The sequence below is a fragment of the Mixophyes fleayi genome, chromosome 6, assembly GCF_038048845.1.
Source record: "Mixophyes fleayi isolate aMixFle1 chromosome 6, aMixFle1.hap1, whole genome shotgun sequence".
In the NCBI taxonomy this organism is placed as follows: Eukaryota; Metazoa; Chordata; class Amphibia; order Anura; family Limnodynastidae; genus Mixophyes; species Mixophyes fleayi.
This window is the reverse complement of record NC_134407.1, coordinates 190,540,214-190,552,604: the sequence shown is the minus strand read 5'-3', so window position 1 is coordinate 190,552,604 and position 12,391 is coordinate 190,540,214. Positions and strand designations below refer to the sequence as shown.

At 41.6% G+C, this 12,391-nt stretch overlaps 1 protein-coding gene across 2 annotated transcripts in view; it reads right to left on the bottom strand.

Moving 5' to 3' along the window:
* Nucleotides 1-12,391, bottom strand: part of LOC142094979 (protein-glutamine gamma-glutamyltransferase E-like) — a 54,596-nt gene that overhangs the window by 19,191 nt on the left and 23,014 nt on the right. For both annotated transcript variants that reach the window (XM_075177666.1, XM_075177667.1), the window contains exons 7-10: nt 10,466-10,601; nt 9,807-9,910; nt 4,097-4,339; nt 3,708-4,016 (exon numbers count right to left, since the gene is read on the bottom strand). In XM_075177666.1, coding sequence (XP_075033767.1) covers nt 3,708-4,016; nt 4,097-4,339; nt 9,807-9,910; nt 10,466-10,601 — 792 coding nt within the window. The remainder of the gene's footprint in view (nt 1-3,707; nt 4,017-4,096; nt 4,340-9,806; nt 9,911-10,465; nt 10,602-12,391) is intronic.

Here is a 12,391-nt window from a genome sequence, read left to right as displayed (position 1 = left end):
AAGCCACACAGAGAGAGTTTCCCCAAGGAGTCCCTTTGAGATAATATGGCTCCTTTGCCAACCAAAGATGCATCGACTTCCAGAAAAAAGAAAATGTAGGATCAGCCTGAGAAAGAATGGCGACAGAAGTAAAGGCTCTTTTCAGTGAAGAAAAAGCCTTGACGGCTTCTGGAGGCCAGTACTTAGAATTGGGGGATTTCCTGGTTAGAGCAGTAATGGGTGCTATTAAAGATGAGAAACCCTTGATAAATTGTCTGTAGTAATTGGCGAAGCCTATGAACCTTTGCACCGCCTTAAGTCCAACTGGCTGAGACCATTCCAACACTGCCTTCAGTTTCTCGGGATCCATGAGCAGACCAGGGCCGGTCACCACATAGCCTAAGAAGGTAAGGGAATCTTTTTCAAAGAGACATTTGTCTGGCTTACAATATATTTGGTGCTGATGTAAGCGGCACAATACCAAGGAGACATGTCTACGATGAGATGATATATTGGAAGAAAATATAACAAATATCGTCCAGGAAGATGACTACAAATTGGTACAGAAAATCCTGAAAAATATAATTCATAAAGTTTTGAAAAACGGCAGGGGCATTACTCAAGCCAAAAGGCATGACGAGGTATTCAAAATGTCCATCATGGGTATTGAATGTCGTTTTCCACTCGTTTCCTTGTTTAATACGAATGAGGTTATAAGCGCCTCTGAGGTCCAATTTGGAGAACACTGAAGATCCCTTAATCCAGTCAAATAACTCGGAGATCAAGGGTAGGGGAAATTTATTTTTCACCGTTATGGCATTGAGACCCTGGTAATCGATACAAGGACAAAGATCACCATCCTTTTTCTTTACGAAGAAGAACCTAGCCCCTGCTGGGGAGGTGGATTTCCTAATAAAACCTTGTTTCAGATTTTCTTCAATATACATAGACATGGAGATAGATTCTGGCATGGATAATGGATAGACCCGGCCCCTGGGTGGCACTTTATCCGTTAGGAGTTCAATACTACAATCCCAGCGTCGGTGGGGAGGTAATTTAGAAGCCTCTTTCTCACTGAACACATCAGAGAAGGAATGATATTGAGGAGGAATGCCCGGAGAGATATGGGAGACTTGGGTGGAGACTTCTTTACCTTTGGGAGACAACGAGAAGGGCAGGCCGGGCCCCAAGAAAGAACTTCCGCTTTATGCCAATTCAGAGTCGGAGAATGAAGTTTGAGCCAGGGAAGACCCAACAATAAAGGATTGATGGCTTCGGGAATGACAAGGAAGGTAATTACTTCAGTGTGCAAGGCTCCAATCTGCAGAGAAAGGTTCACAGTACGTTCCTTAATAGATCCCCCAACAATACGACTGCCATCTATAGCAGTGAGGACCATGGGAGGATCCAGAGAAAGGGTTGGTACCCCTAATCTTCGGACAATGGCGGCACTTAAAAAATTCCCTGCAGCTCCGGAATCAATAAGAGCTGGGAGAGAAAGTGGAATATCTTCGAAAAGTAGAAGGCCCTGAATAGAAAAACAGAAATCGACAGGAGATATAGAGGAAACACCTAACCTGGCCTCTCCAGAACCAGTTAAGCTCTGTCGTTTCACGGCCGCTTGGCAAAAGTACTCAGCAGATGCCCAGGTTTTCCGCAGTATAAACATAGCCGGTTCTTGAAACGTCTCTTTCTCTCCTCCTGAGAGAGACATGCTCTGCCTAATTGCATAGGCTCTTCTACAGGAACCATAGGACTTTGAAAGCGTGGGGCCAAAAGAAATCCCGAATGACGGGAAACTTCCTTCTCCTGGGTACGTTCATGGAAACGAATGTCTATTTGATTGTGGAGCGAAACCAAAGTGTCCAAAGAGGTAGGAAGCTCACGACCTGCTAATTCATCTTTAATCCGTTCGGACAGGCCCTGCCAGAAGGTGGCCACCAGCGCCTCGTCATTCCAACGGAGTTCAGCCGCAAGAGTGCGAAACTGGAGAGCGTAATGTCCAAGAAGGAGTGTACCCTGGAGAAGGCGTAGAAAGCCAGTAGCAGCACTGGACACCCGTCCAGGTTCATCGAAGATGCGCCGAAAGGTCTCCAAGAAAGTGGCACAATTGTGTAACAAAGGATCATTATGTTCCCACATAGGAGATGCCCAGGCTAGCGCTGGTCCAGATAATAACGATATAATGTAGCCCACTTTAGTTTTTTCAGTATGAAAGTTCCCGGACTGCAGCTCAAACTGGATGGCACATTGATTTAAAAATCCAAGGCACGCCTTGGGGTCTCCATCAAACTTGGGAGGATTAGGAATACGAAGCTGCAAAGACGCAGGAGTAGGGGCCACAGTGCCACTAGGAAGAGGAGCAGCTTGCGGAGGAGAGGGAGAAAGCGGTGGTACGCCCAGCTGGGCCGAGAGGGTATTCTGGAGAGAACTTAAATGGGCGGACATACTCTGAAGGAATTGCAGCAGCTGGGATTGGTTCTTCTCTTGCTCTTCAACCCTAGCAGCCAGGTGCTCCAGCAGATCTCTAGCAGAAGAGTTTCCAGATCCATCCATGATGGGTCAGAGCAAACTGTTACATCTCACTGGAGACAACTACCAACCGGTATTGGCACTGGCCTTCCCAGGGCACGGAGTCTAACGGACCCCCCGGTCTTCTCCAAGAACCGGCGCAAGGTGCGATGGTTTCTAGCTGCCGGAGGCCCGCAGGTCGCGGCCCCTGGGTTAGCCCACCGGCATGGTAGAGAGATAGTAGTAGGGTGAACGGTTCTGGGAACACAGTAAAAGGCCTCGTCTAGCTGGATATTAAACAGCTTAACTGTAGAAGTAGGAAGCCAGATGTACTTTGCTGTCTAGTAGAGAGGCACGAGGAGACAAACACGAGAGGAGTCAGGAACTGTAGCTGGTTCGGTAACAGAAGGTTAGCCAGTGCGTGTTGCCAGGGATTCAGCATATCAGGGTTAATCCGACAAGCCGGGTCGGTACACAGAAAGTCAGCCAGTATGTGTTGCCAGGGATTCAGCAAATGCAGGGTTAATCAGAGAAGCCGGGTCGGTACACAGAAAGTCAGCCAATTTTCACAGGGAGAAATGCACAGGGAAAGCACAGGGATCAGGAGCAGCCAGACACTAAGTACACTTGTTGCTCTGACACAGGAGAGTGTCAGAGTGCAGACTAAATAGTGGGGAATTCCCCGCCTCTCAGGTCACCTGATCAGACAGACCTAACAAATAGTGGGGAAGTTTGAATTCCCCGCCTCTCAGGTCACGTGATCAGACAGACGTAACAATGTGGTTGAGACCCCTAATCTATCTCTGCATGAGGATACCAGTTTTTAAGGCACACCAGATAAGTTATACACTTTTATACATACGTATATAGCAATTTATTACAGTAGGATTTAACATACATCCCTACTGTCCTGGAATTTCTGGGAGGCTCACAAATTTCAGGGAGTCCAACCCAACTCCCGGAAGAGTTGGCATCTACCAGGACTCCGGCAGAGGTATGGCCTAATGACACCATTTACATCATCAAGCCCTGCACCACACTATGAGTTGCCATGAATATAGCATTTCATATATATATATATATATATATATATATATATATATATATATATTTACCTCAACAACCAAGTACAGAAATGCACTGCTGAAAATTATTCCAAAATAAAATAAAGTAGTGTATACAATTTACGTATTTATGTGTTAATGCAAGTTAAATACCTTCATTTGGACCAAGAAGCACAGTTACAGATTCTTTGAAAATCTTTCTTCTCACAGCTTTGGTATAAACAACAGCAGCTGCACTGATATTGGCAACTACGGATCGTTTTTGTGATGTTAAGTTCTCGAGAGTCAGGATTGCATCGATGTCCTTGCCAACTTTGGGCGTTCCAGAAACTGATATCACTCCAGATACAGCTTTTTCACGGTTTGGAGCTCCAGCTGAGGCTGCGTCAGCTGAAAATGCCACAAATCCAGCACCAATTAACCGCAGAGCTTTGTTGTAAATTTCTCTCTCCTTTGCTGTACCTAAGAGGGAGAAGTCACCATTACAATATGATTAAACTGAGTGTGAGGCTGCAATCTTTATTATGGTGTTCAAATATTACCTTCTGCATACTTGTAATCCTGTGTTATGTTGTTGTAGTTCTCTCCACCCACAGCCTTTGTGCAGATTAATTCTCCAACCGTTGAACGTTCAATGTCTCCTATAGTTTTTGTTCCATTCTTTTGTATAATTCTATTGATAACATCCGCATTTACCTCCGAAAACACAAAACGAGCATCGTATGGCTTATCCACTTCTCCTTCTTTTACAGCACGTTGAGATGTGGGGCCTAGTTGGAAAATACCTGTAAACACAAATCTGAATTTTAATATAGATAACTGGTAGATTATTAAGTTAAATATACATGTATATAATACAGGACTGTAACAACAGCAGTGTGGATTTCCAGTGCACAAGGCCAGGGGGGGCAACGGCCACCCCCTATATGCCCAAAGTCCGGCCCCCCCAGGTATACATGCCACAGGGAAGCACTACAAGACTACACCCTCCCGGGAACATAGAGTTGCGACAAATAGGAAGGAAGGACGCCCAACTCCCTGCAGTGTTGTTGATGTGAAAATAAATGATGTCACAATGCTGTCAGTGGAGAGGAACCAGCAAGTTGTAAGAAGAAGCAGAGGATAGGACAGAAGCAGAAAAACAAGCAGACCCCAGTTACTGTAGGATCTGGAGAGAACGGGGGGGAGAGTGGGCTGGAGACAATGGGGGAGATGGGACTAGAAAGGGGGGGTGGCTTTAAATATAAGGGGGGTGGCAGGAGTAAACTGTTAGGGCGATGGGGCTGGAGTGAACAGATTTTCTTTACTGTACATTATAAAACAACAATAATCAAATGTATAAAAACACAAAAAAACATGGCTAATAATAGCACACAGTAAAACATATTAAAACATTGTATGCAGAAAAAGTGAAAGAGCTGGCTCATTAAGTATTCAGATTTAATAGACAAATAAAATCATTGAAACAAATATCCCAGACAAATCTAAGAACAAAACATCCAAAACACTGCTCATTCCGCATTGCACAGCTGAATTGATAAACTCCTTTTTCTCAATTCCTCTTCACACACTTATTAAAAGTCTCTCTATTCATAGTGTTTCATAATAATCCTTAACTAGCTGTACAGTTTATTTTGTATACATTTTAGGGACTGAACTTTCAGAAATGCATATGCTATGACTATTCTGGTTCAATGTGAGGATACCACCCTTAGCTGGGATGGCAGTTACCCTCTGTGGGATCTAACTCACTCGGGTAGACCAGAATATATCCAAAATAAGACTTTATTACGACAGCACAACACCACAAAACGTTCACAGGTTACAGGGTAAATGGTAGTATGCATCCTCCAGCAGCCTCTTGCAGTCAGCACTCCAAAGTAATAATCTCTGTCTCTTTCAGGGTCTTATCCTCCCTCAATATTACCACTACCGATTAGCAAAACAGTTACGGTGTCCCCCAGCCTGGGATACTGGCTCACACCAACCCGCTTCTGGTAGGGTGCCTGGCCCAGAGTTCTTTTTGCTGATGTCTTGTACACCAGGACCCTCTAAACTAGAATAGCTCCCCTGGCATTCTCCTCTCCCTATATTCTTTTCTGTATCCACAGGAAATAGGGTCAAATGTCTGAAACCTCCCCCTTACAGAAGGGGTCTTCCAGTCAACACTTTAACTGCTAGACATACTGTCCCTGTTATCTTGATTATACAATAGAATGGCTTGACTCAATTAGCTGTTTTGGCTGGATATACTACACATGGGGTTACAATAGTACATCAAGGAATGACACTGCACGCTTACATGGAACAATAAGACTTTTGACACATTATATCAGCAGTGTTACACAATAAAAGTCTGTGATACCTTTTGATACAATTACAGTTATATTGATACATATTGATACATTTCCCCATGCTATTTCAACCAATATATTACTGTGGAGGCACATTGCATATCATTTAGAAGTTCTAACCTCATTACCTCTTAGATTACCTTTTGACCAAGCTAATTAACATGGGCTGCCAACTAGTTAACTCAGACATTGTTCTGATTGCAAACCAAATCTCAGTTGCACCTCAGACAATAGATATTTGAGACAAATGGTAATTACATTAGCTAACACAAGCAAAATGAATGCTGCTGTTCTGTTATTTTCACACAGTATGGCAATATTCTTTCTATTTATACTACATACAATATCGCAGGTAATAGCAAGGGCAAAATGTACCTAATAACATGAAATAATAATACACATAATACACCGATGCTCTTGTGTATATACTTAGACTGGGCCAAGGATTAAAAAGTACATTAAACTGTGAGAAACGGGTGATGAATACAAAGTTCTCAGTCCAGTAGCACCCCGTTTCCTCACATTCAACTTTTACTAATGCTTTTAAATCGTACTAATTCTTACCAGATGTGGGATTAATGTGGGACCCACTAATAAGGTGTATTTATATAGAGAATTATCCACAGCCAGAAAAAAAGAGTCACCTCAAGAAAATTAAATCAATACAAAGCAAACTCTAGCACCGATCACCTCCCCAAAAAACATTTCATGTATGCGTATTTAAATCACTGTACACAGATACACAAACTCAGACTTGCCTGGAACTTGTGCATTGTGTTAGATTTGTGACTTGTATTTCAATTAAATTTTTTAGTATCCATGACACAGTGGTTTGTGGTCGCTTTTTGACTTTAGAACTGCAGGAAACACACTACACAGATTCATACACCAATTATTTACAGCACAAAATAAGAATGGGTGTATCCTTATGCCGCACTATAGGCATTGCCCATTCACTCCATTCTACAGTGGAGAGTATACCGGAGTCTTCCATTTTCCTCCTCCACCCCTGCTTAGATAGCTTATTGTACCATACAGGTTTTAAGACATTTTGGAATGACATTTGGATCCAACTCAATACTGACCTTGATGCCTTTAAACATGCCTATACCCTTTTCGAAAATGGGTTGTGCGGCAGCTATAAACTTTGAAAGTCCTTTAGTACCAGCGTAATTTTTTGGACACAATAGATGTGGTTGGCTTAAATATGTAAATGGACTGGTAAACAAGTTGAATATTCCCAATAGTACTGGACCACCCCATGAAAATATGCATAAATACAATTTATGTGTATTACCTGTATTACAATAACACTTTTATTCTTCACTGGTTCTCCAGTAAATGTGCGGACCTCTTCCATCTACTGATATTTTCTTTAACAGAATCTTTGCAAACCAGCATTTGTAATCGCTTGCATGTATCACGGCGAGGGCAAGCCTGTATCTAACTCCATTTTCAATTTAATTCCACTTCCATACTGACCCAAATTAATTGGCACTCCTTTGCCATTATGGTGTGCACCTCTAGGCAACCTAGATATTTTTATGTCTTGGTAATATCAGTGGAGTCTGATTCGTGGCCAGCTACCTGATGCACCCAGGGTGTTGTATATTTTCTCCCAGGATCTTTTGGCCATTGCGGGTTCGGCATACCCTTTCAATGTGGCCTCTTTTCTTACATTTTCTACCCACCTTGCACTTAAACCAGCATTGGCTAGCATCATGTGAGTATTTTCCAAAGCAGAATCAGGACTATCTCTGATTGCATTGGATTTGATGTATAGTACATTCTAGCCCCTTTTGTTGCAACTTTGGTGCATCCCTGGTTGCAGTCTCCATTGTAATAACTATTGACAATGCCTACTCCAAGGTCAGTTCAGGCATGTAGTTTATAATACACTGACCATGCCATGTTAGCCATCATTTTCAGTCGGCACTTGCACCTGTCCTTATGTACATAGCCTATGTTCATCCACCCCTTCCCTCTCCTTCCCCTTTCCTCCTCTAAATTCATAGGCAATTGTGTCATTTGCATTCAGGCATGAATTGCATGCAATTATGTTAATTGGAGTAAGGTCAGTTTCTGAGAATTTGCAAAGCTATTTCCCAAAAATTACGGCACAAATGCACTTACGCCCGAGCATAAATAAAGCCCATAATGTGTATCATAGGAACTAACTTTTTTAAATGGTTGAGGGTGCCCTTTAGAATTTCCTTCCTCTTTATCCTGGGTAAAATAAATTAAGAAGAAACAAACAATCACACACCACCTGATTTGTGCACAGTGGACAGACCAATAATTTCTTTTGTAGCCTATCACTGAGAGAGGGATAGTAAGCCAGACTCTCATATGTATATATATATATATATATATATATATATATATATATATATATATATATATATATATATATATTTAAGTTGTTTTAAGGCATTTCTCACCCCTGTGCTGAGCCTGTTTTGGCACTATTTGTGCACGCAATATTCCAACATCAATATCAGTAATTTGTTTAAGCAATACTCACATGCATTGTACTTTTTGGTTTTTTTCAGAGGAATTTTCTGAGAATACCATTAGTTTGCTTATACCCCCCTTACAGCAAAGTCAGTCTGTCCAAGATGTTCAAAAAAAGTGTGTCTTCATTATTTTTCTAGTTTGCACTGTCTTTAATGAAATGCAAAAAATGGAGGAATAAAGGAATAATATGGCAACTTAACAAAGGATACCATTGTGATAACTAGACAACCTGCAACATGAAATCAGGGTATCCCTGTAATTATTAAAACCAGCATGAGAGAGATAAGGGCATTAAACCTCCCCATCTATGGACAAAGGTCAACAAGAAGCCACAATGTTAAAGGTGTTTGAGAGTGGTCTAGGGCTTGTACAGAGATAGCCACACCTCTACACTAAGTTGGTCATGCCCCCTTGGCGGCACCAAATTTGTTTGCGGACATTCCGCGTCGGTTCCATATTGCACACAAATGCTTTTTTACAATTTCTGCAAATTAGACATTTGCTCCACTCTCTCCCTAAGCTCAAATCACTTTATCAGCTTACTCCCTTAAAGTCGTTCTGACGATATAGATCACACTGTGGTGGTCTTATCTCTACCTTTTATTGACTCCTTATAGCTCAACGCCAACCAGGTAGGTATATATATGAACTGCAATGGGAAGAGGACATTGGAGGGATTCTCAAGCTGTAGGAATGGTCTGAAACCAGGGAACTCATTTCCAAGAGTTCTATTTATGTTCGTACTAAAGAAAACATTTATAAACTGCTTTATAGATGGTACTTGCCCCCCACCTGCTTGCACATGATCTGTCCTGATTCCTAAAAATCTTGTTGGAAAAACTGCAGGCACAATGGCTTCTTTAATCATATTTGGAGGTACTGCCCTAAGATTGTGAATTTCTGGCAAAGTATTCATGACCTAATCTGCAACCTCCCAAATGTGATGTTTCCTATCAGTCGCTCTTAAACCCTTTAACACCGTTCCATACTAGACACCAACAAGTGTCTAGTAGGAAATGTATACAATGTCCGTGATGTGTATTGAAAACCTTACATGCTTTTTTATAGTATGTGCATAATATTTATTCTAAGACTTACACATGCTTTATGCACTAATACAGGCCTGTCCAACTTGCGGCCCTCCAGGTGTTGTTAAACTACAAGCCCCAGCATGCTTTGCCAGTAGACAACCTGTTGATAGCTGGAAGGGCATGCTGGGACTTGTAGTTTCACAACATCTGGAGGGCCGCAGGTTGGACAGGCCTGCACTAATAGTAAACTTGCACTTTATCCAGGGCTGTATGAAATGTAGACATACAACTTTTAGAGCACCAGGTATTTATTGCATACAGTATATGTCTCGTGCAATCACATTTATTACCGTCACTTAGCTCTTGTGGAGTTGAATCAAAGATTTGCCATCCGCTGTATGAGTCACCAAGATCAGTCCGGTAGAACCAGGCCTCATTCCAGCAATGGAAATTCCTAGTTTAGAAAAGGCAATGGACCATTTATTATTTGGGAATGTGACAGAATGGAATTTAAAGCCTTAATTTAATTAGTACACAGGGTAGTAATTGGAAGTGCAAAAGAACTTAAATAACTCATGTATCTGGCATATAAAAAAAGTCAGATTTTGTGGTGGTTTATGGTGAACTACAAGTGCTATATTTGTACATAAACTATATAGATGAGAAGCTTTCTAGAGAACAAGTAGCTGTAACTAGAAAATGAAGGAGGCATGTAGAGAAAATTCCTTCAACGTAACTATACAATTAGTTTAGGGGAAACACATGTTTAGCATGGCAGTGTCTCTTCACTTTAAATCAAACATAGGCTGTTTGACGCTGTCATTGTTGCACCACTAGAGGTCTCCTTACACCACCGTGTACAAATCACATGTCACATATACACCCAGTGGATGAATCAATGTAGGTGTGATAACAATGATGATAAAGCTGCTGAATTGATTGACATTTAAAATGGAGTTACTGTAATTTTGCAATTAAATGGTCTATTAAGGAATAATATAATACGCACCATATGCTGTCGTCACTTTCCTCAACTGGTTCCCCTGAAAGGTCATAGTATTTCTCAATGCTCAAGTTGCCGTCTGTGTCATGGGCAGAATTGTAGTTGGTAATCACTCGGCAGGGTAACCCAAGTGCTCTGCTGACTAAAGGGAGAGAGATAGACAGAAGTGAAGTGCAGGTTGCTCACTAGTAGCATTCTCAGGTTCATATGGGAAAACAGTTTCTGACACTTTATAGAATGAAATACTTTCTAATTAATTCAACTGTACTTTTTTTTACTGCACTGCACAAACTCAGGTCCATGCCACAAAGAGCAATGGTACGGTCCATCTCTGCAGACACTTTTGCATTTAATGAGTTTTTGGGCTAGATTTACTAAACTGCGGGTTTGAAAAAGTAGAGATGTTGCCTATAGCAACCAATCAGATTCTGGCTATCATTTATTTAGTGCATTCTGCAAAATGACAGCTAGAATCTGATTGGTCGCTATAGGCAACATCTCCACTTTTTCAAACCCGCAGTTTAGTAAATATACCCCTTTATCTCTTTTATTTAATTATTTTTGTGTGGTTATGGATAACCACTGTTCATTTAGCTAAACCACTGTTCATTTAGCTAAACCACCTATGTAGTCTCTCAGTGAGCCCTTTCCCTTCTTGCTTCATTATTACTCATTATTACCTGTATCAGGCATAGGGACCATGGTGTCTGAGGACAATCAGAGTAGAATGATCTCAGATGGGGTGTACTAGGTATAATCAGTTAGAATGGGAGTGTGCATTGAATGTGGCAGAGTAATGGCTTGTTCATAGCTTCTGTTCAATCATCTGCTGTATGCTGTAAATAGCCAGAACCAGGAAATGCATGGAGTTTTCTGAGTGGACTGGGTGACCAGCACCAGATGGTTATATTGGGTGGAGTGGGCTGCATAATATCAGGGGTTGTCCAACTGTACTGGAAGCTGCTGTGTTTGTTCCAGCCTGAAAGTGAGAACTAAAATCACACAGATTTATGTACAATTAGCTGTATGTAGAAATGTCTGAATAATTGTACATCATTAAATTATATTTGCTGCAGTGAGATTACCATATATTTTGCAATTTTGTTCTATTTCCATGTCATACTGATGCCCTGTGTGGTAATGATAACTTTTCCAGCTGATTGATTTAATGTACATTGTGCCTTCTTCTGTGGCTATATACAAAACAACCAGATTTGGAAAATCTGTCCTCGAGGTTCAAGATTAACCACAGATCTAGTCATTGGAAATTGAGTCAAATGACTGGATCATAGTATATTGGCATGCTAGTGTAAGCTGCACAGTAGCTCAGCTCTATGCCCTAGCACCCACATTTCCTTATTATCACAAAAATAAAGCATTAGATATTTGTGGATGCTGTTGGCAAATGTCACAGTAGCACTGGGGACCAATTTCACACCAAAAACATGGCAGTTTCTGGTTATACTGTATTACCATCTCTATTCAACTGCTGGAGCCACTGAGCTCAACTGTGATAGCTGCTGCCATCTTTGTTTGGATACTGGACCCTCTGCAACAAGCTGTCAGCATCCTGGACCTCTTTTTGTTAGACGTGCAGAAACTGCCTACCCTATTAACCCCAGCGATGGGGCAGTAAAGTATTATTCACCTCCTCCTTTGGCCTGCACAATTTGGATCAATGGTTCCCTTCCACTCTTTCGTTACCTAGTGTAAACAATCCAAATTCAACCACATTCTCACTGGACCATCTCTATCCTTTGATTTCATGTCTGCATTTGTTTCCTCAAACTAAACATGTTTGGCAGCACGGTGGCTAAGTGGTTAGCATTTCTGCCTTACAGCACTGGGGTCATGAGTTCAATTCCCGTCTGTGGCCTTATCTGTGAGGAGTTTGTATCTGTGACGTGTTTGCGTGGGTTTCCTCCGGGTGCT